Source organism: Mesoplodon densirostris, chromosome 4 (assembly GCF_025265405.1).
Source record: "Mesoplodon densirostris isolate mMesDen1 chromosome 4, mMesDen1 primary haplotype, whole genome shotgun sequence".
In the NCBI taxonomy this organism is placed as follows: Eukaryota; Metazoa; Chordata; class Mammalia; order Artiodactyla; family Ziphiidae; genus Mesoplodon; species Mesoplodon densirostris.
In genome coordinates this window covers 180050550-180074870 of record NC_082664.1, presented here as the reverse complement: position 1 = coordinate 180074870, position 24321 = coordinate 180050550, and the positions used below count along the sequence as shown (strand labels likewise).

The following is a 24321-nucleotide window of genomic DNA, read 5'->3' as shown; positions in this document are numbered from 1 at the left end:
GTGCCAAAAAGGTTGGGGACTGCTGCTTTAGAACATCCATCCCACCTGAAATGGGGGGACCTGGGGGCCTCAAATCGCCTGTGAAAGCAGAGTCTGAGCAAACTGGTGTCCCTATGCACTGGACCCTACCACTAATGTATACCCGATGTAAACAAAAGGCTGTCTGGCCACCAGCTCAACAACCTGTGTCACTCTCTTCAATCCTGCGCAAGGAAATCAAGATACTGAAAATCAGTGACCTATGCCTTTAATTTCTTGCTGGGGCCATAAAATTTTGTTGCTATTATAAAGTAATGCATGCTGAATTCTTTAGGTTCCCTTACTCTTAGAGTCCTTGAAAATATTTATTTTGAAAATATCTTGCAATTCTCAAAAATCTCACTTTATGTATTAAAATTGTTCATACATTTTATTTCCTCCCTAGGAAAAAATTAACAATTAAATGCCAAATTGTTACAATCATGGAAAGCTGTCCTAATTAAAGGGAGTCCTAACTCAGTTCTGGCAGCACCTGATGCCCCATGCCTTTTGACACAGGGACCCGCTGCAGTCTAGTTTCTGGCCCGGTCTACACTGTCCTAATCCTGACAGTTGGTCCCTCTGTAGAAAGTATAAATCAGAAATTCCACCCTTCTCTCACTCCCAGTCCGGTAAATGGTTACTTGTTTCTTGAGAAGGGGAACAAATCCTAGAGCTGACATACTTTCCTGAAACTTCCTTCTTCTAAACAGCAAAGGGAGGGTTTAAAAGGAAATCCTCCCCCTTCTTGGCATGGCCTCGAACAGCGTTCCTCACACGTACTCTCTAACCACATTGCAAAACACATTATGGAAACCCAGCTCACATACTGGGTTCAGATTGTACGATAAGCTTTTTCTGAAAAAGAAGCAAAGGGGGACTCAAAACGCCATTCATTTTATTCAGAGAAAAGCAGTGTCTCCCCTTTTTTTTTCTTTTACCTTCTGTGGCGTCTCTTACATCCTATTTGGTTACAGAGTGCTGAGTTCCATTCCAAGGAAATCTGGAAAGAAGGTTCCTTTAGGAATTTGGATTTCGTCTCTCGGCTTTTAACTTGCTTTTGTCTCAGTTCCTAATGTATAATTAAAGGCTCTCAATCAAGGTGGGCATCAGAATTGCTTGGAGAACTTTAAAAAAATTACAGATGCCAGCCTTAAAACCTTGCATATCCTTTGAGCCCGAAGTCACACACGGAGGCATTTCACCTAAAGAAATAATCATCTGTGCTGCCCAAGTCCCTGCAGCACTTGGTTCAAGTCTCTGAGGCTACACGGAAGGAACTGGAGTGGGGCCAATGAGAGCAGATTGAGTTGAAAACCTTACGATGCACCTGTTACTGATGTGACGCTGGAAACCGCCTCCCCTGCAGAGCTATGATGGTTTCCACTCAAACAGCCTGTCGATCTCACTTCTAGCCAGTCACGTCTGACTATGCAGATAGCCCTACTGTAGCTAAACCATCTTGCCACCCCCTTGGTACAACCCCCTGAGACCCCCTCTGTGTTTGTCCTCATGAGCAGCCAGTCCATAATTGTCCCTTTCTTCTGGCAAGCGTTGTTGCCAAGGAGTCTGGGCATGTGCGGATGCTCAGGGTCTTCTGAGGACACTGTCTATGGTCATCATCCTGACATCATTCGGCTGCCGTCCAGCAGCAGTCAACTCTGGCCCCAGCCTCTGCTTGGCTAGTTACCTCGCACAGTGGCTGATGACTCCCATACACAGCACAGGGTCCCTGAAAACATAGACCCCCTGCACCATCCACACTTGTGTCCTCTAACCTGGCTTGTCTCCCCTACCCAACTCAAACAAACACCACCTTACTCATTTTAACCACATCCTTGTCCTTTTCTTCTCAACCCTTCTCAGTTCCAAACAAGTCATTAACAGTCGTGTTTATAATAGCTCAAAACTAGGGGGAAAATCTAGTTGTCCAACAATAAGTTAGTAAGTCATGGCTCATTAATACACGGAAATATTTTTCAGCCAACAAAAATGATGCAGTAGAAGATGTAATAACAAGAATAATATCCACCTTTTTTTTTTTTCTTTGTGGTATACGGGCCTCTCACTGTTGTGGCCTCTCCCGTTGCGGAGCACAGGCTCCAGACGCACAGGCTCAGTGGCCATGGCTCACGGGCCTAACCGCTCCGCGGCATGTGGGATCTTCCTGGACCGGGGCACGAACCCATGTCCCCTGCATTGGCAGGCTGACTCTCAACCACTGCGCCACCAAGGAAGCCCAATATCCACCATTTTTTAACAAGAATGATACCCACCACATACTGTTGAGAAAAAAAAAGTTATAAAGTAGGTTTTCTTAAGTAAAGAACACCCATCAAGATGCTATCCGTTATAGATCTCTAGTGTGTAGAACTCTGGTTGATTTCCATTTTCTTCTTTTTTGTTTATGTCTATTTGATAATCCTTAAATAAATATGTATTATTTTGGAGAAACAGAAAACACTGGAAATTTAAAAAATTCAAAAGTGGAATGTTAAAAATGTTACCTGGTTTTTTTATGTGTTGGGTCTCAAACCTGTGTGTACTCCACCGGGATGACCCAGCTCTGTCTGCGAAGCTGAATTGCACTGTATTAGATGGGATTGGATTGCGTTGCATCATCTCATACCCCAGAGCAGCAACAGTCAGTCACAAGACCTTGGAGGGGGTCACAGTTTTCTCTAGACTGTGCAGTGTCATCACAGGACTAATGGCTGGAGATGCTGAGAATTGGCTGGATATAGGTACAGATATAGGTACAGCCAACAACTCTAAATGAGGTCCTATGCTGATTTGCAGACATTTAGAAGAAGCACTTTTTCCAATGAAATCTTACATAAAACACTAACTCCTAAGCAAACAAAAGCTGTGTTTCTCTGGTTGAAGTAGGAATTGGGGCATCCATAGACCCCAGTTCAGCCTCCCCCTCCTGCTCTCCCCACCTCCGGAAGATCTTTACAGTAGCTCTTGGAGCAGCTTTGGAGGTTTCCAAATTGACTATTTGAAAAGCAAACAGTAGCTGGTCTTAAGAAGGCAACTTCCGGGGGATTCCCTGGTGGCGCAGTGGTTGAGAGTCCGCCTGCCAATGCGGGAGACACGGGTTCGTGCCCCGGTCCGGGAAGATCCCACATGCCGCGGAGCGGCTGGGCCCGTGAGCCATGGCCGCTGAGCCTGTGTGTCCGGAGCCTGTGCTCCGCAATGGGAGAGGCCACAACAGTGAGAGGTTCGCGTACCACAAAAAAAAAAAAAGAAGGCAACTTCTGTTCCAGCGCTAGGTTTGCCTACTCAGGGTGAGAAATGCAGCCGAAGTTATTTTTGCTTCCCAAACATGCCCGTTTATTACATGGACACCTGGGTTTCTACAGACCCAACCTTCCTTCTGTGGAGAAAGCTTTCTTCACCATGTCTGCCTACAAACTCCTACAAATTCCAGGTATTCCCCTTAGTCTTTTCTGACCTCCAGCACCTTAGATAAAATGAAGTTTGCCGTCACCTGGGGCCCTATATATAGTACTTTAATCACGATACGCTATTATACCGCTTTGTAATATGGTGCCCAAGCTGGGTTCATGCCACTCTAATGAGTCCTGCAGGGAGGACTGAAAACTCACTTCCTAACCACAGACTCCCTTATATGTCTGTCTGCAGTCACTGGTTTATATGGGAGTTAAGGAATCTTGGCGAGGGCAGGGAGGAGAATCTAACGGTGACCATGGTTTGGGGTTCAGACAACGAAGGTGAGGCTGACGTAAGGAGAAACTGTGCGGCTCCTCAGAAACCACGCCACTCCCAAAGAAGAAGGAGTCTAGCTCTACCAGAATCAGCCATACGATCTAGTGGTAGGAGAGGAAACAGTGGTTCCCAGTGGATTGGATGACCACTACTTGAAATCATTAAAGCCCAGACAGTCTGTGATTCCTTATACGATCTGGGGATGAAAGGGTTGTGTGTCTAAGTGAAAATAGCTCTTCCACGACTCTGTGTGGGACTTCTCTAGGAACGCAGAACTCGGGAGGGAAGTCACTCCTCCAATGGCAGGGGAGAGGTCATCAGTTCAGAACACCAGCAGAACATCAAGCAATATCCCAGAGGCAAGAAACAGCAGTACTAGGGTGTGGGGGGCAGAGTCCAGCAGGGGTGGTGGGACAACAGCACCTCATGTTGTCGGAACATGAGAAAGACAGCTGAGGGGGGAGCAGGGGCAAGAGGACACTCAACAGTCTAGACCAACAAAGGAGACCACGGGAGACCCACCTAGGGTCCCATTTAAAAATGGGGGAGAGGGGCTCCCCTGGTGGCACAGTGGTTAACAACCCGCCTGCCAACGCAGGGGACACGGGTTCGAGCCCTGGTCCAGGAAGATCCCACATGCCACAGAGCAACGAAGTCTGGGCACCACAATTACTGAGCCTGCGCTCTAGAGCCTGCAAGCCACAAGTACGGAGCCCACGGGCCACAACTACTGGAGCCCGTGTTCTGCAATGAGAGGCCACCACAAGGAGAAGCCCGCACACCACAACTAAGAGGAGCCCCCACTCGCTGCAACTAGAGAGAGCGCACGCGCAGCAACGAAGACCCAAAACGCAGACAAAAAAATTAAAACATGGGAGAGAGAACAATATGGGAGAGGAAGAGAAATGGAGGTCCAGTCACTAACAGGTTGGGACTGAGACAGCAAAATTCAGATGGAAATGTAAAAGTGTATTCATGTGTACCCACGTACTAGTAAGAGCGGGTGACATGCAGGCTATATATTGTATTCTTATTATTTGTTCTCATGGCCAGGATATGACACTATTAGGTGCTATGTGCATCTGTGAGATTGCCATGCCTCAGAGATCTATGTTCCAAAAAATATTCCCAAGTGAGCCCCAGTCTATGGGAAATGATCCAGTTAAACGTTACGGCTTGGTAATCACTTGATACTTAGGCATTTCAACTGGTAGTATGAAGTTAGCAGAAAGGATTCTTTGGGCCAGGAAAGATTGCTTTAAGCATATGTCAAATATAGAACTTTTATTTTTTAATTTAGAAAAAGAAAAACTACACAAAGATCAAACTTTGGTAGCTTGGAATTAAGATAGTATAGTTAGGAGAGGGTGTGGGGGAGGATGGACTGGGAGTTTGGGATGAGCAGATGCAAACTAGTATATAGAGAATGGACAGACAACAAGGTCCTACTGTACAGCACAGGGAACTACAGTCAATATCCTGTGATAAACCACAATGGAAAAGAATATAGAAAAAAAGAATGTTTATATATGTACAACGGAACCCCTTTACTGTACAGCAGAAATTAACACAGCATTGTAAATCAACTGGACTTCAATTAAAAAATTTTTTTAAATATATGGATGCAACAACAACAAAAGGTAGGGTAGGGCCAGTGTGTCCATAAACCCAAGCATTGTAGAGTACCTTAGTTTCATCTAGTATAAAGTGAAAACTGCTATGAGTTGACTAGTATGGATGCATGTCAAACTATCTGGATAGCAAAGAAGAGAATGTGTTTCTTTCTCAACATTTTCTAAAGGGACACAAATTAGTCTACACTTGGCTGTCACACACCCCTGCCCTACTGCTTTGATTCTGAAGTAGCACGTGCAGTGAAACCATATTTACAGCACACGTGCTTATATTCAGATTTAGGTAGTATAATCTATGTTTATGTATTAATCTACATTCCAGAGGATAAATGAGAACACCCCATCGGTTAAAAATTCACGCAATTGATTTTATTAGTATGCCTGTTAAAATGAGTATAGGAGACTAACTGAGTTCAAAGGTTGCCCAAAAACTAAATACACATATAATTAATATTTACAAAGGTAGTTTGAATGAATGCTAGTATTTTAAAGTGTGGTTTTATTAAACGGTGGCGCTATTTAACCAGACACTAACCTTCCTAAGTTTGAGCAGAGAAGAAAGAGCTCAAGAAGGAGGCACTTCAACTAAGAAGCAGCAATTGAACAAGATGTTCTAGAGTCTTCTCCCCAAGACTGACTTCTTCCTTGGGGTTCTCTTATTTTGATTCTCTTTTCATCGCTACTTCTGAATACAAAGAAAATGCCCCTTTAAAAATCCAACTCATCACTTAAAATATAAAACGCCAATAACTGATTCCCAAAAATATACATGTGCATTTTTTAAAAGAGAACTTTCACTAAAACCTTAGCAACTTCACATTAACATGGAAAATACAGACTCATTAAAAACAGTCCAATTTCAAAATGGGCTTGTGTCATTAAGAAGTCTACAAAAGTAGTAAAGCATTTGGCGATTCCCAAATATCCTCAGTTTAAGACAAATACACTTGTCTGTGGAGGGCAGATGTACCTTGGGAGTACCTTTTCTTCAACAGACTCATTGGCTGCCATCTTATCTACCTGTCACCTGTGTTATGTTAAACTTAACACTCTATCGTCTGCCACCCAAGGGCAAAGTGAAAAATATGAAGCTCAGAGTCTCAGGTTTCCTGGAGGCCTCCAACTCAGTTTTGCTTTTCAATCTGAGGAGCAAGAGTGACTGGAGGGGTGATGGCTCATAAGAAATGAGTCTAGTGTTTTCCTTCCTGGTTGTAGTAGTTGCCCTATTACCCCAAAGCATTCTGCTACGACTCACTCAATTTGTCCCATCCACTCCGTCAGGAAATGATTAACAAAACCTACCCATTTCAATTGCAAAATCTTTGCCATACAATAACCATACCATGCAAATACTGTAAATCAAACACAGATACCATCACATAAAATTAAATGAAAGTTGAGGGAATTTTTGACTAACCAAACAAAATATTCAATTAACAAAATAGTTTTTTTTAAAGGTCAACCAATATTTAGTTTCGACTGCTCCCTTTGGAAGAATGTGCCATGTCTTGGTTTTGAGTGTGATCTTTAGCTCTTTGACAATCCACGATTAAAAACACAGAAATCTCTAGGACGTATCTGCAGCAGTCATATTAATTCCTGTATCAAAGGTATGCAGACTAAACTCTCTATTTATTCATCTCAACTTAAGGTTTTGAGAGAGTTCCTAAAAATACAAATCTATAATAATTTACTTAGGTAATTTTCATGTTAGAGTAAACATTAAAGATTTAGTATTAAATACTTAGTAACTTTATCCATTTGTCAGTACTATCAAAATCAAAAAAGAAATAAGAATAACTGTATAGCTATCAAAGTAGCTACAATTATATTTGGATATCTTCATTTGTAATCTTCTATCTGTAATGTTAGCTCTTAAAAGATATCATTAAACCTGTCAACAGACAAGAGTGGGAGAAAGGTGAACTATATGTGAAACTTTAAAAAATATTTGTATTTAAAATAATACTTACTCTTTTGCCTCCCTCTAAGAGGATATGTCCTGAGTTTTTCAATAATATCAACCACGATCAAGCAGGTCAGAACCAAAGAGACTGGCAGGTCAGGTAACGTGTCCGGTAAGATACCAGTGGAACCATTAATATTCTTTTGAACCTGTTTTCAGAAGACCATTTAGAAGCATTAAATTTTTGTACTTTCTTTGTTCACAATTCTTTGAGGAGTTTGAAAGCAGTGCTAAATTAATCATACATACATTTACTAAAAGACTAGAAGCTTGGTTTTCAGCTTTTTAGGTGTTCAACCCCACAAGGTTTTGAACCATTTCTAAATATGTAATAAGGATTCATATCAATGGAAGAACTTTCAGTTAAAGACAGAGCTTGGTAAATGTGCATAAAAAGCTAACAGTAGGCTCCTGGAATAGTGGAATGGGGAATCTCTCCCAACCCAACTGCTAAGCAGCGCCTCTGAGAGTCCTAGCTCAAAGAGCTAAGGGGGCAAACATTAGAGTGTTGGGTCTTCCAAGAAGAGAGATCTGGGTAAACACAGCTCGGCTTTGGAGCACTTCCTTCATCTCTTTAAGGTATCTACAAAAAAGGCTATGGCAAACATCATGTTAATGGTGATATGTTAAGAGTTTTCCCTCTGAGATCAAGAATAAGACAAAGGTTACACCATGACCATTTCTATTCAACACTGTACTAGAGGTCCTAGCCAGTGTAATAATGCAAGAGAAAGAAATAAACAGTGTAAGTATTGGAAAGAAAAACAAACTGTCATTATTCATAGACTATATTATAAATGGGGAAAATCTCCCCAAAATGGATAAATTATTCCTACATACCAAAAACAAGGAGTTAGAAAATAAGATTTTTAAAAATGATACAATTTGATACAACCTCAATCAAAATTCCAACTTTTCTGTGGAAAATGACAAGCTGATTCTAAAATGAATATGAGAATACCAAGTGCAAGCCGTTCTAGAAGAAAAAGAAGATAGGAGTGTTTACTTTTCTGGATATAAACAGCTATTATAAAGCTACAAGAATTAAGACAGTGTGGTGTTGGCACAGGAATAGAGAAGTAGGCAGTACAGAACAGAAAGCTCAGAATAGACCAGGTATACACACATCTGATTTATAACAAAGTCAGCACTGCAAATAAATGTGGCAAGGGCAGATTTTTTAATAAATGGTACTCGGTTCATTAGATATTATTTGGGAAAAAACACTCAATTCCCTACTGTACAACATATACAAAAATAAGTTCCAGGTGGATTTTGAATCTAAAAGAGAATGGCAAAATAATATAGCCTCCAAAATATAATATAGGAGAGTATCTTCAGGACCTCAAAGGTTCAGATTCACAATATGACAAAATCGCCTCAAACAAGTAACCAAAAGAACTATCCATAAAGAAAAGAAATTGATGCATTGGACTCTTTTAAAATTAAGAGCTTCTCTCGATCAAAAGATACCATTAAGAGTACGAAGTCACAGAGTGAGAAGGTATTTGCAATACATATAATCAAAAAAGGGCTTGAGATCTGAATATACAAATAATTCTTCCAAATCAAGTTTTAAAGATAAGCAAGACATTAGGAAAAAATGGGCAAGATGAAAAATATGCTCAATCTCATTAATTACTGGGGAAATGCAATTGAAAACTACAATGAAATTCAAGAATATACTCACCAGAATGGTTAAAATAAAAAGACTTAAAGTGCAAGTGCTGCTGAGGATGAGGAACACCAAGACTGCTCATTCTCTACTAGTGGAAGTCTAAATTAGTATACTCTCTTTGAAGAACTGACATTGTCAGTTACAACTCAGTACTTGAACATCTTGTGACCCATCAGTTCTACTCCTACACATTTAACCAACTGAAATGCTTGCACATGGGTACGAAGAGACATGTTCAAGGATATTCACAGCAGCAAAAACTGGAAACTGAAATGGCCATTAAGAGCAGAAATGATGATGTATACATATAGCTGATTCACTTTGCTGGACAGTAGAAACTAACACAACATTGTAAAGAAACTATACTCCAATAAAAATTAATTTAAAAAAAACAAAAACAAAAACAAAATTTTAGGGCCTCCCTGGTGGCGCAGTGGTTAAGAGTCCGCCTGCCGATGCAGGGGATACGGGTTCGTGCCCCGGTCTGGGAGGATCCCATATGCCGCGGAGCGGCTGGGCCCATAAGCCATGGCCGCTGGGCCTGCGCATCCGGAGCCTGTGCTCCGCAACGGGAGAGGCCACAACAGTGAGAGGCCCGCATACCGCAAAAAGAAAAAAAAAAAAAATTTTAACCGCTCTTGTGGGTATGTAGTAGTATCACATTGTGATTTAGCTTACATTTTTCTGATGACCAATAATGTTCAGCATATTTTTAGGTGCTTGTTTGCTATTTGTAGATCTTCTTTGTGAAATGTCTATTAAAATATTTTGCCCATTTAAAAAAAAGAGTAGAACTGATGAATAAAGTGTGATATATTCATAAAATGATAAATATCATAAAGAATTCATAAAATACTTTATGATAAATTCATAAAATGAAATGAAATATAGGAATGAAAATGAATGAACTACAGCTAACCAGAAAAAATGAATGAATCATACTTTTGAATAAAAGGAGCCAGATACAAATTAGATAGATAGATAGGTAGATAGATAATAGATAATTTGACTTCCCTTTATAAAACTTTCAAAAACAGATAAACTAACCTGTGGTACCTGTGGTATTAGGAGTTAAGATAGAAGTTACCTTTGGGATGGAGGAAAGGTAGTCATTGGAAGTGGCTTTTAGGGCATTGACAAAGTTTTATTTTTTGACCTGAGTAGTGTTTCCATGGGAGTTTGCTTTGTGGTATTCCATTAACACTGTGTATTTATGTTGTGTGAACTTTTCTGTTTGTGTGTTAGACTTCAGTGAAAAATAAGAAAAAAGGAAAGAAAAATATCCCACAGTGGGTGAGACATAATGGGAAAGAATCCCAAAAAGGGCAATTAAACTGTAGATAGAGCATCATCTGTGATAGTGGTGTTCCTTGAAAGTGTTTTTTTTTTTTTTTGCGGTACGTGGGCCTCTCACTGCCGTGGCCTTCCCCGCCACGGAGCACAGGCTCCGGACGCGCAGGCCCAGCGGCCATGGCCCACGGGCCCAGCCACTCCGCGGCATATGGGATCCTCCCGGACCGGGGCACAAACCCGTGTCCCCCGCATCGGCAGGCGGACTCTCAACCACTGCGCCACCAGGGAAGCCCGCTTGAAAGTGTTGTACACTGAATTTTCAAAGCTCTTGGGAACCTCCCAAGTGCTTTACAAGGTCTTTGGGGAGGAAGGAGAAAATGATAAATCTAGATTAAAATACTTGTGTGTTGCAACTTGATGCAAAGTTCATCTGTATGGCCTTCTGAGGTTATTCTGTGTGTTCGTGTATTGTCCTAATGCTACATGTAGGACATCTCCCAACAGTCATGTAATTTCTAATGATGTCATCCACTACCTGGTACTCACCTCTCTCACAGAAGTGATCATACCTATTCTAACTGCCTGTTTATTTTTCTCTCTACTGTCAATAAAAAATTACTGAAGGCCAGAGACTGTCAAATTTTCTACGTGCTCTATCCTCAGTTTCTAACACAGTACCTGGCATGTAGTAAGCACTTAATGACTACCTGCTCAGCATGTAAATGAAAATCTTATAAGTAAATAAATAAATAAATAAATAAAATTACATCTTTCACAGCACCTTGAAAATTAATAAGGTTAGCAGGGCATTCTGCTTTGAACTCTCTGGGTAATAGAGCCCTCACAGGCTGAAAGTTCTCCCTATAGTATTCCTGCCCTGCAGATGTCCATTCATCAGAGTCCCTTTGTAGCTGCATTTATTGAAACATAAAGTCAAATTTATTTTCAAATAAACATCGTGTACAAATTATTTGTCAATGGAATCTTATCAAAGCTTTAGCATGTGAGTGGTTGTTCCCTTGGATACTGATTGGATATTCCATTTAGAACCGAGGACACTCATGAAAAACATCAGGTTAGAAGAAACACATGTGGATCTACTCTCAAATTCCTTGCTTTTTTTTTTTTATTTTCAAATAACTTTCCTTTCTCACACATACAAACACAGAAGCAATTTTTCTAATTGGCTGCTATACTTTCCTCCACAATCACAGAGGTAACAATGATCTTAGGACCTTAAATATATATATTGCAACTTAGAATAAGACCGGAGATAATAAACTTCAAGAAATTTGTTTGGGCACACCACTCTATGAAATTTTAATAACAGGGGACATTTTAAAAACTCAAAATCTTGCAGGACAAGAAATCAAAATTCCATACCTCGGTCACTGCTATAGAAAAGCTGAAGCTGGGAAGCGTGGTGAGGACTACACACATCAACATAACAGGTCTCCTAGCAAAGGAGAAAAAATAAGCAAAAGCAATAATGTACAAGGTCAACAGTTCCTGTTACATTTTGCCAATTTTGCAGTTCCTGTTCCATTCATCTATAGTTTTTCTAAGAAGCTACTACTTCCCTATTTCCATTTCCCAAATGTTTGAGTATGGCAAAGGGGAACACACACAAAAGCCAGAATGCTTTTCTAGAACAAAGGGGTGAGAGGTTTCCAAATAATTAGCAAACCATCGACTGCTAAAAGCATCACAGTACAAGACAAATGACATTCAATATTTTCAAAATTCATTCATCAGAATCCTGTCCAAGAGTTCAGGGTCTGGCGACCAACTGAAAAAAAGAACAGCATGACCTTCTCAAGTGATACTATACCCCATGTTGTAAAATTGATTTTTCAAAAAATATATTTAGAAACAATATACTATTAGATAGTTAAAGACGACCTGGATTTTTTTACTTGAACCACCCCCCCAAAAAAATCATATAGACATAAAAATCACATCGTTTTTAAATTTGTTTTTGGACCACTTTTTAAGCCTTGCATGATCAAGCAATCAAATAGCTATTGAGATATAATATATAATAGTCTATCATGACAGAGAGAATTAAAATGTATATTTAACATCACTAATTTATGGGAAGATAAAATATACTCAGAGGTTTTCTACAGTGAAATATTTACCCCCTCTTTCCTTAGTTAAATACGTATTATACGAATTACATATATAGGATAGTATGTGTTTAAGTTCAAAAAGTATTGTTGGAGTCTTACAAATGACTAAGAATTCTTCTGGGTCCCACCATTTCACCCTACCCCAGTCCCATCCTAGATGTTCTAGGTATAGACATAAGATAGGGCATTGGATAGCCCATCTCTCATAGCCAGACTCAGTACAACCTGCTAAAACCAGAGTTAAGATAGAATTTTAAATTGGTAGCTTTGCCTCCTTCTCTGAGCCCAGATCCAGATTCCTGCAGCACTCAGCTCTCTGAGGCTAGCTGGGGCATTCACAGAGTCCTCTTCTCAGCTTGACCTCTAAAAAATAAGAGTGCCCCAGGGATTATTCCTGCACCCCTTATTTATCTATATTATCTCCCTTGATGATCTCAGCCAATCCCATCGCTTTAAACACCACCCACTTGCCCATGACTCACAAATAGATTATAGTATATATACACTGGCCTTTATCCTGAGCTCTGGACTTGGACACCCAACTATCTATCTGGCACCTCCACTCAGATGTCTAATAGGCAACTCAGACTTAACATGCCTGAAAAATAACCCATACCCATCCCAATCATCATCAAATGCCGCCTGATGATTTAATGCCAAAATGTAATTTGAATCAACCTCTGCTAACACCGTGGTTCTCTCACTATCATGTCTCATCTGCAGTGTTTTGTAACCAGTTTCCTGTTAGTGTCCCTCTTCTTGCCTAGCAATATTTTCTCCATAGAGCAAACGCCTGATTTTTCAAATGTAAAACACCTCTTATTACTGCCCTGCTCAAAAATCACCAAAGCTGGGAGGAGTGGGGAATGGGGAGTGACTGTTTAATGGCTACAGAGGTTCAGTTTTGGCAGATGAAGAGGGTTCTGTGGATGGATGGTGGCGATGGTAGCACACCAATGTGCATGTACTTAATGCCAGTGAGCTGTGCACTTAAAAATGGTTAAGATGGTAAATTTTATGCTAGGTGTATTTTACCACAAAATACACTCATTTGTATATTTTAGAGATTTTAAAAATATTTTCAATGTATGACTAATGTAATTAGAATAAAATTGAAACCTATCACTGTTGCCTAAGTGTTCTACGTGATGTGGTTTCTCTTCCTTCTCCTACTCTCTTCACTTAGAATGACCTGCCTCTTCCCCACCATCCACTTAATCCTGCCGTACTAGCACTCTGGTTATTCTGTGATCACCCAAGCTTGCCCCACCTTCGAGGCTTACACTGGCTCTTCCTTTTTGCCAGGGTGTCTCTAGATCGTAGACCTAAATCTAGATCATAGATCTTCCACGTCTGGCTCCTGTGTGCCTATCCCCAAGGTAAGTTCCATGGGACTATGTACCTTATCTGAACTGTTCATTACTTTAGCTCCAGCATTTAGAACAATGTTTCTAAATCTTTTTTTTTGTACAATAAACTTCCTGGGAATCTGCTAAATCCTATGGATCCTCCTCAGAATAGAATTTTTTTTGTTTTGTTTTGTGCGGTACGCGGGCCTCTCACTGTCGTGGCCTCTCCCGTTGCGGAGCACAGGCTCCGGACGCGCAGGCCCAGTGGCCATGGCTCACGGGCCCAGCCGCTCCACGGCATGTGGGATCCTCCCAGATCGGGGCACGAACCCGTGTCCCCTGCATCGGCAGGCGGACTCCCAACCACTGCGCCACCAGGGAAGCCCAGAATAGAATTTTTAAATGCACAAAATACATAGACTACAAAACAAAGCAATTATATTGAAATACAGTTATCCACATTCTTTTAAAATTTTGATTTAGTAATATATACACTTATCTAAGAATACAGTGTCTTCTTATTTTCTTTGGAGCATTCAAGATCTAGTGGAAACTGTAGTCTCTCATAATTTCAAGGTAGTGAAGATCATAAACCGTAATGTGAAGTATCCGCAACAATTGTAATGTGATATGAAAAAAAAATCTATGTAATAAAATTACAGGTCCTGCTAATACTACTGTGGTTTGTTACCAACATTCATAATGGAAAGAAAGGCCATCTTTCAATCAGAGGTTATCGAAAATAGAGATGTAACTTGTTTCTCATCCAAGTTCAAGAACCCCATAACCCTGGAGAATGTCTGGCACAGAGTAGGAATTCAATAAATGCTAAATGAATGAACAGAATAGTTAATAAGTGAATACTAATCCAAATCTGTGTTTTATTTAAGCAGAAATAATGATAACCTGTATTTGAAAATCTTGACTTACTGCTAACATATGCTTCTAATTTATTAATGAGTGGTATGGGTTGAATTGTGTCCTCCCTAAAAGACATGCTGAAGTTCCAACCCCCAGGACCTTATTTGGAAATAGGGTCTTTACAGAGGTAATAAGTTTGAATGAGGTCATTAGGGCAGGCCCCCATCCAATAAGACCAGTGGCCTTATATAAAAGGAAATTTGGAGACAGATATGTACAGAAGGAAGATTACATGAAGAAACACAGGAAGACACCATGTGAAGATGAAGACAGAAATCAGGGTGATGCATCTATAAGCCAAGGAATGCCGAAGATTGCCAGCAGACCATCAGAAGCTAGAAGAGAGACTTCCCTGGTGGCACAGTGGATAAGAATCCGCCTGCCAATGCAGGAGACACGTATTCAATCCCTGGTCCAGGAAGATCCCACATGCTGTGGAGCAACTAAGCCTGTGCGCCACAACTACTGAGCCTGCATGCTGCAACTACTGAAGCCCACGTGCCTAGAGCCCATGCTCCGCAGCAAGAGAAGCCACCACAGTGAGAAACCTACGCACTGCAATGAAGAGTAGCCCCCTCTTGCCACAACTAGGGAAAGCCCGCACACAGCAGCGAAGACCCAACACAGCCCAAAATAAAATTTTTTTTAAATGTTAAAAAAAAAAATGAGAAGCTAGAAGAGAGGCTTGGACTGGATTCTCCCTCATAGCCCTCAGAAGGAACCAAGCCTTCCAACACTTTAATCTCGAACTTCTAGCTTCCAGAACTGTGACACAATAAACTTCTGTTGTTTAAACCACCCAGTTAGAAGTACTTCGTTATGGCAGTCTTAGGAAACTAACACAGATTTTGATATAGGGAAGTGAGATACTGCTGTAACAAATACCCAAAATGTGGAAGTGGCTTTGGAATTGGGTAATGGATAATCTGGAAGAGTCTGAAGATGCACGATAGAAAAAGGCTAGATTACCCAGAAGAGAATGTTACTGGAAATATGGAAGTTAAAGGAGATTCTGAGGAGAGCTCAGAAAGAGGAGAGCTGTGCAGAAAGCCTCTACCATTCTAGAGAATACTTATATTATTATGAACAGAATGTTACTAAAAATATGAATATTAAAAGTCCTTTTGGGGCTTCCCTGGTGGCGCAGTGGTTGAGAGTCTGCCTGCCGATGCAGGGGACACGGGTTCGTGCCCCAGTCCGGGAAGATCCCACATGCCGCAGAGCGGCTGGGCCCGTGAGCCATGGCCGCTGAGCCTGCGCATCCAGAGCCTGTGCTCTGCAACGGGAGAGGCCACAACAGTGAGAGGCCCGTGTACTGCAAAAAAAAAAAAAAAAAAAAAGTCCTTTTGATGAGGTCTCTGACAGAAATGAAGACTGTGATACTGGAAACTGGAGGAGCGGTGATCCTTTTTAGACAGTGACAGAGAACTTGGCTGAAATGTGTTCTGTTGAGTAGAAAGGAGAACTTGTAAGCAATGAGCTCCGACGCTTAGCTCGGGATTTCTAAGCAAAGTGTTGAAGGCATTGCCTGGTTTCTCCTTGTTGACTAGAGTAAAACGCAAGAGGAGAGAGATAAATTGAAGAAGGAATTGTTAAACAAAAAAAAAGCCCAATCTTGAAGATTCAGAAAATTCTCACCCTATCCATATTGCAAAAGATACAAAAAATGAGAAAGCATGTTCTGGAGAGAACAGTAAGGGTGTGGCTTGTGAATCCAATCAACCGTCTCAGCAGAAACCCTGACAGCTTGCACTGAAGGGGGAAAGAGATGGGACAAAATGAAGAAAGGCTGTGAGACTTCTGGGTACGATCGGCAGGAAACAGGTTAAAACAGAGCTATGTGGCTGCAGATATGTACTGTCCTTCAAGAACAGGGAAGAATGACTCTGATGATGCTTCAGAGGCCAGGGAAGCTGCTGCTGCCACCACAGGCCCAGGGGTTCCCTCCTCAGATCCAGAGAGCAGGGCTGCTGCCCAAGGCCAAGAAGGTGGAGCCACCACCCTGAGGAGCCCAGGGGACAGAGTGTCCAGACACAGAGGTTTATTGTCAAGCCTTAAAACTTAGAAGTGTTGGCTAAAACCAATATACAGGCAGACCTTGTTTTGCCACGTTTCACATGATTGTGCTTTGTAATACATTGAAGGTGTGTGGTATCAATGAGACCACACTCAGACATTAACAGGCCAACCAGCATCCCAAGGAGGCATCCCAAAGAGTAAAAGGTTCAGAAATCATACGACAAGAAATACTGATGGAGCCTGGACACTGGAGAGGAGAAGATGTCAGTGAGCTCAGAGAAGAGGTCACCCCTAGAAACACAACGTGGGGAGTCGTCATTGTACAAGTGACAGTTTATGAGGGCCGATGAGAGTGCTCGAAAAGCAATAAAAAGGGGGTATATGTATACGTATAGACGATTCACTTTGCTGTGCGCCTGAAACTAACACAACACCGTGCATCAACTAGACTCCCAGAAAATTTTTTTAGAAGAGAAAGAAATGTGCTCATGCTACTGAGAGTGACCATTATATGGGGCTAGTTAATTGCTTGTAGCCATGCTAGTAATTTCATAACAAGGACAGTACTCTGAAATTGGTGACTGTGGAATCACTGAAAATTGATTGACTGATTGATGAAGCCAAATTTTTCTATGCAAGTTGAAGTATGCAACTTCCAAATTAAAATGCTTGACACATCTTGGCGGGGTGAGGGCTAGGGGGTTGGGGGGGTGATGAACTGGGAGAATTCGATTGACATATATACACGAATATGTATAAAATAGATAACTAATAAGATCCTGCTGTATAGCACAGGGAACTCCACTTTGCTGTACAGTAGAAACTAACACAACATTGTAAAACAACTATACCCCAATTTAAAAAAAAATCAAAAAAATATTCAAAATAAATAAATAAAATACTTGATGCGTCTTATAAAAAAAAAAAGCAATAAAAAGGGGAAATCAGGGGCAATGGGTAGAGCTCCCGGCCATGGCCAAATTCACTGGCATATAAAGGGGGTCAGAGGATGTGACATGTACAAGGAAGACTGGAAGGAAGCGACAAGGTGGCAGAGTTTATTTCAATACAAGGAAATAAGGAAGGCTCTTCTCCTAATTAGAGACACAAAAAGTCGTAAATTCCCTTTAAACTCAGAGGCAGACGGTCTTGTGAGAAACAGTGCCCTAGATGAACGCTAAGGTGCCTTCCAGCTTCAGAATGATGCCAACACTGAATTCTACAAGCAAGGGGAAGCGTAGAGTTTTAAAGGTGGAACTGACATGCTACACCATTTTTCAAGAAGATTATGACTCTGTCAACAGGACTGGGAGGGAATGAGCGGGACAGAGAGGCCAAAGGCAAGGACAGCAGCTGGTGAAGGCTGCCAGAGCCACAGAAGGTTAATAAAATGGTCTTCATGCCTCCTTTGAACACAAGCGACCAGAACAAGGGATCTGACGCTGGACCTGAATAGGTGAAAAGTTGGGGAACTATGCCAGAACCTCAAGGGCACACCTCCAGGTGGCCTTGAAAATCAGCGCCTGACTGGGGAGAGGAAAACAGCCACGGAGAGCAAAGGTCCTGAATGAAAGAGAAAGAGATGAAAGAGAAAGAACTCATGGAATCTGGCGACACTGCATATGCAGCAGAGAAAAGCAAAAGTGAATCCACTCACGCCGCTTTACTGGAGATTGTGGGACAAGCAGAGAAAGCCTGTAATCAAGGAGGAGAAAATGATCAGTCCTGAGTGTTTCAGAAGATGACAGACAGACTGAAAGAAAGGGGATGCTCTGGGAAGAGGTAACTGTTAAGCACCAGGGTTTAGTTCGTGGTCACTCACCGATGACCTTCTCAGAGGTGCTGAAAAGAGCGAGCGCTCCCTCCTCGGGTTAGCCTGTCACCCATGTGTGTCACTGTGGACCATTTAGGGGCTCAGACCCCAGACACCCTGGGGTTGGTCTTGGCTCCCTACTCACTGGCTGGGTGGTCTTTTAACCTCGGTGCCCCAATTTCCTCACTTGTTAAATGGGCATGGAAGCTTTCTTCAAAACGCTTAGAGAATTAACTAAAACAATACAGGCACTGTGTTTACCACGCTCCTCGGTGCACAGTAATTGTTCAGTCGACATCTGCTCTTCTTGTACCAAGACGACAGCCATAACTATCACTGCTGCTACCACCGCTGCTGCCTGGAACAAATCAACAGCAAATCGGGGGCCTATGTTAAGGATGTAAACAAGGGAAAATGTTCCAAAATGTTGGAGTCTTTCTAACTTAGCACTGTCCAGGATAGCCCTGACTTCCACAGCAGTCTGGGAATCCCCCAAAGTCCTCCAGGATTATTTTGCCCCAAGGTACCCTGTCTGAGGAAATCTGCTTCAGTTTCCGGCTAGTTTGTCAATGTTTTCACCTATTCACTGGTATCCCAGGCAAAGATTCCTCTTATTTACTGGGATATAAAATTTGATGTGGATATAAATAGCTTTTCTTCGTTCCTCAAACCAGCTCCCTAGTCTTTTTATAAATTATGACAGGCAATCCTAAAAAGGAACAATCATTCCAAAAGAATGAGGAAGTGTTTAACAGGAATAAAGCAAAGAACACGGGATAAAAGTTCAGACTACTTTTGGTTTAGTGTGTGTCTTAAGCTCTCTGACATTGTTTCCTGCCTTATAAAATGGCAATTATATCCATTCCCTCAACTTTACAACACAGGCGTGCAGGTCAAGCGAGAAAATGAAAAATAAAACACACACTGTAGAGGACAGACTTGTGGTTGCCGAGGGGGAGACAGGGGAGGGTAAGGGATGGACTGGGAGTTTGGGATGAGCAGATGCAAACTATCACATACAGAATGGACAAACAATGAGGTCCTACTGTATAGCACAGGGAACTATATTCAGTATCCTGAGATAAACCATAATGGAAAAGAATATTTTAAAATGTATAGATATGTATAACTCAATCACTTTGCCATGTGGCAGAAATTAACACACATGATAAATCAACTATACTTCAATTTTTAAAAAATTAAAAAATAAAAGCATGTTATATATATATGCAAAATAGTTTATAAGATATTCATGATACCACTTTATTGACCCTCATTACACTCAAAGGATAAAAGAGACCTACAAGATTCTCCAGATACGCAGAGTATCACTTATAACATAGAATTTTCTTCAGTTTTATCACTTTTATCATCACTTCTACTGCTTCTCAGAGTCATTCTGAGGATTACCCCAGATCATGTTTTCAATGGAAACATGATTCAGTCTGAGGTCACAACACTAATATTCACTGGGTCCTTACTATGTGCCAGGCACTGTGCTCGGAACTTTACATGCATAATCTTATTCAGTTTCTTAAAACAACCTAATAAAGAAACTAGGTCGTCCCTGTTCTGCTCATGAGAAAACTAAAATTTAAAGAATTTAAAGAACTCACACACCGTCTCCCAATCAGGGTCAATGCTGGGATTTGAACTCAGGTCTGCAACTCTCAGCCATATTGCCAGGGCTTCACTAGCTGGCTGACTCACTCTCTCCTGAATACCAGCCTCACAGGGCCCATGACACCAACGTGGACATACAGAGAGGTTCTCAAATAGGCCCATCAACAGTGTATCTGTGAATGCTAAGAATCTATGAAATCTCACATACACAACTATTTATCTAAGTATTCTTCAAAAATAATTCATACTTTCAATCCCTACTTTCTATAGTAGCCATAATGTTTGCATCATCTTCATCTAGGAATCAGGCTGTATGACACATGCACGCTATGTTACCACATATATTAAAATATCCTATACACGTTTTTGGGACTCATATATAACATCCAAATATACATCTTTAGGGGAAATGTATCCTAATGACACTAGAAGAATTGCATTTTTCTTGAATCACACTTTGCATTCAAAGTCAGAAAAAATACAGGAGAAGTTGCATAAGTTAGAAGAAACAGCACACAATAAGATCAGTCTGGGCTCACCAATCCCAGCTCCACCAGTTATAAGCTTTATCACCAGACAAAGTTAATCACATGTTCAAGTTTCCACCTCTTCATCTATAAAACAAGAATACTAGTGCATACCTACTAGGTTGTCATAAAGTTTAAGTTTAACAGTACGGAATGTGTAAGGCTCCTAGACTAGTACTCAGTAACAATTTCTTCTTTTCTAGGCCAGTAAGAGATAATAAGGGCTCATAAAAGAGGTCATGAGGGAACAGTTTCACAGTTTCACTGAAATCATAGATAAACTGTCCTCTATCTAAAACTATTTAGAACACTTATGGCCGGCCACACCCACAAATAGAAACAAAAGACTGGAAAAGTATTTCCCAAAAGAAATCACTGGAAGATGTAATTGTTGTGACAGCCGAAGACAACTTAGCACAAGAGGAGTAGCTGGACCAGATGTACAGACAAAAACAGCAAACAAACACAAACACAAACACTAGGGGGTAGAAATGAAAGACTACTCTCTTCCTTACTTTCAATTGCTCCCAGAGACTGGGACCTCATCCTTCAAAGAAGCAGTTTCGGGTAGTGCTTAGAAGTACCAATTACAGAACCAGATGGACCTAGGTCCAAAGTATAGTCCTTTCACTCACTTGTCAATTGACCGGGTAAGTTTCTCAACCTCTCTAATCATCAGTTTCATCTTGGGAAAAATAATAAGCTCATAAAAAATATATACTTCACAAGGTGGTATGGGATGAAATGAAATTCATAGATCAACTTTAGAGTACATAATAAGTGATCAGTAAAGAAGCAATTATAGCTTAATTACAGTAACAATAATAGTATATTAATAACAGTAAGCAACATGGGAAGGCTTGCTGCCTCAATGATATTCAGACCTAAGGTCCTAGCGATTGAGCCAATGTAAAAAAAACTCAAAAAGCACCTTCCTGGGCATGACCAGCTTGCCACTGGTTTACTCCTCTACTCACTTACACATTCCCCAGCCTGGCCAGGAGTCTTCAACAGTCGAAGCCACTCCTAGCGGGTGTGAGGGGTGGAGGACCCAGCTCAGCTTCAGACCCACCCCTAGTTGATGCGGAGGATTTGGGTCAAGTGTTGGAAAACACCTAAACCCCACTGATGCCAACTACATGATTTATTTTCGGAAGCCTCACAGGAGCTCTGCCCTCGGGGGGAGAAAGTCCCCTGGTGAGATTGGGGGTGACACCCAGTGTCAGCACCTAAAGAGCCCTTCCTGCGCCCCACGCTTCATGCCTCCACGACACACCCTCGCAACAGGATTTCTCGCTATACTGCTGTGTCTATTACTTTTACATTTTTGCCTTTGCTTGGGTTAAAATTCCCGACTCCTTGCTTTTCAAATGTGTTCTATGTTGTCCAATTTTTTCTTCTTGGCCACACCATGTGCCTTGCGGAATTTTAGTTCCCTGACCAGGGATCAAACCCAGGTCCCCTGCAGTGGAAGCACAGAGTCCTAACCACAGAATCGCCAGAGAAGTCCCTTTAAAAGATCAGTATGGGGACTTCCCTTGCAGTGGTTAAGAATCCTCCTGCCAATGCAGGGGACATGGGTTCGAGCCCTGGTCTGGGAAGATCCCACATGCCACGGAGCAACTAAGCCTGTGTGCCACAACTACTGAGCCTGCACTCTAGAGCCCGCGAGCCACAACTACTGAAGCCCATGCGCCTAGAGCCCGTGCTCCACAACAAGAGAAGCCACCGCAATGAGGAGCACGCGCACCGCAACGAAGAGTAGCCCCACGCTCGCTGCAACTAGAGAAAGCCCGCGCGCAGCAACAAAGACCCAATGCAGTCAAAAAAAAAAATCAGTATGAAAGAAAAACTTAACTTATCAAAGAAAACAAAGAAATCCCAGATGACAAGAACCAGATCTGAAGATTTAAAAAGAAAAATATATGAGGATCAGAAATTATATGTTCTCATTACCTTTACATGGATCAATACAGTCATTAGTTAAACTGAGTTCAATCCATATTAAACCTTGATTTATTTAAAATATTTCTGTGTTATTATTTGAATTACTTACCCCTCCCCTCACCAAGGTAATAGAATTTACCAACACAGCAAAGTATTATTGTTTTTAAATCTAAGTAAAGGAACCAATTTGCTTAAAAATCTCAGTTGGTTAATGCTCAAAGGATGCCTTATAGCTACAAAATAATGCAATGTAAACATTTTAACATAGACATTACTTTCAGTTTTACACAAAAGAAAAAATTCTGTATTAGAACCTTACAGTTATGATTTCTGTAAATTAACTGTGAAAACTTTGTGCAGTTCAGTGTACAGAGGAAATAGTACAACAATTACTACTCAGAGTATCAGAGATTCATGCTAACTCTTAGGAACACATGTCAGTAAAAAATGACCCGATAAAAAATATGGAAGATACCATAATAGGAACACATTTATATAAACAGTGATTATTACCTCTCCTTAATCTCACATTATGTACCTGTGTGCTACACTAACATCCTTACCCAGAGTACCTGAGAAAATCTCTTTGAAAGCATCCCAGGGGTTCCCTGCTAAAGAATTCTTTTACTTACCATCCTTTGATTTTTTGGTAAAGATGACGTTTCCTGTACAAGAGAACTTTCACGGGAACCCAAATCAAAAGAGTCACTGAAGATACGTAGGCAATCGAACAGGAAACAATCAGCCAATAATGCGTTTTGTCAGGTGTACTCCTTGTGCTTTGATAGGCATCAGCAAACTGTTCCATTATCACCAGCGTGGGGACAGTGAAAGCAGCAAGCTCAAGCAGCTCAAAAAACAGCAGCTTCATCAGTCTTCCCGAAGCCATCCTGGAAGGGCGAGCACCTGGGGACCAGATGCTTCCACTCTGACCAGGAGCGGCATATGGACACACAGACACTGAACTGGGATCAAGTTCCTTGTACTCGAATCACTAACCAGTGACTTTTTATTCTTTTATTGACCCTCATTTGGTTCAATGATCTTCCAACTTAACAACCGAGGTCTCTTAAAGAAACAGAGCAGTTGTGGAAATGATCACTTAATGTGTTTGCACATCGGTTACTAGAAGTCAAATGGATTTCAGAATATGCTTTGGAGCATCGGTAAAAGCGGGGTCTTTTAATGTAGTCTTTATTGTGAATTTGAGCACAAAAAAACATTTATGTAATATTTAACACTTGTTAAGTAGAACCATTGCAATAATACAATTTTAGAGTTAAAGGGGAAGAAGAGACATAATCCAATCCCCTATTTTTATATCTAAGCAAATTCAGGCAAAGAGAAATACCCAAAATCTGAGTCTTCATCTAGGAGAATGACCCCTCATTTTTCTTCCAAGTGCTTGAAAAGGGAGTTTGGAGTCACTTTGCCAGTCTCCTAACCAGACTTCTTCCTGGTACTTGAAATATTTATTTGTTCTTGCACATTAATTGCTATGCAACACAGACCAGCCTTATTTTTATTTTGCAGGTCAGGAAGCAAACACGGCAATACGAGGAACTGGTTATCAGGATTGACACATGCAGAGTTATCTATCTCTAGTCCAAAAGCATATCAAATATTTAAAAGACAACAGTGGTCCCCATGAATATGCAAACCGCTTTGA

The 24321-nt window shown here is 41.2% G+C and overlaps 1 protein-coding gene across 1 annotated transcript in view; it reads right to left on the bottom strand.

Moving 5' to 3' along the window:
* Positions 1 to 23541, bottom strand: part of TMEM236 (transmembrane protein 236) — a 40071-nt gene extending 16530 nt beyond the window's left edge. The window contains exons 1-3 of the mRNA XM_060095494.1: positions 23285 to 23541; positions 11705 to 11777; positions 7358 to 7499 (exon numbers count right to left, since the gene is read on the bottom strand). Of these exons, the coding sequence (XP_059951477.1) occupies positions 7358 to 7499; positions 11705 to 11777; positions 23285 to 23541 (472 nt within the window). The remainder of the gene's footprint in view (positions 1 to 7357; positions 7500 to 11704; positions 11778 to 23284) is intronic.
* Between the last annotated feature and the right edge of the window lie 780 nt (positions 23542 to 24321).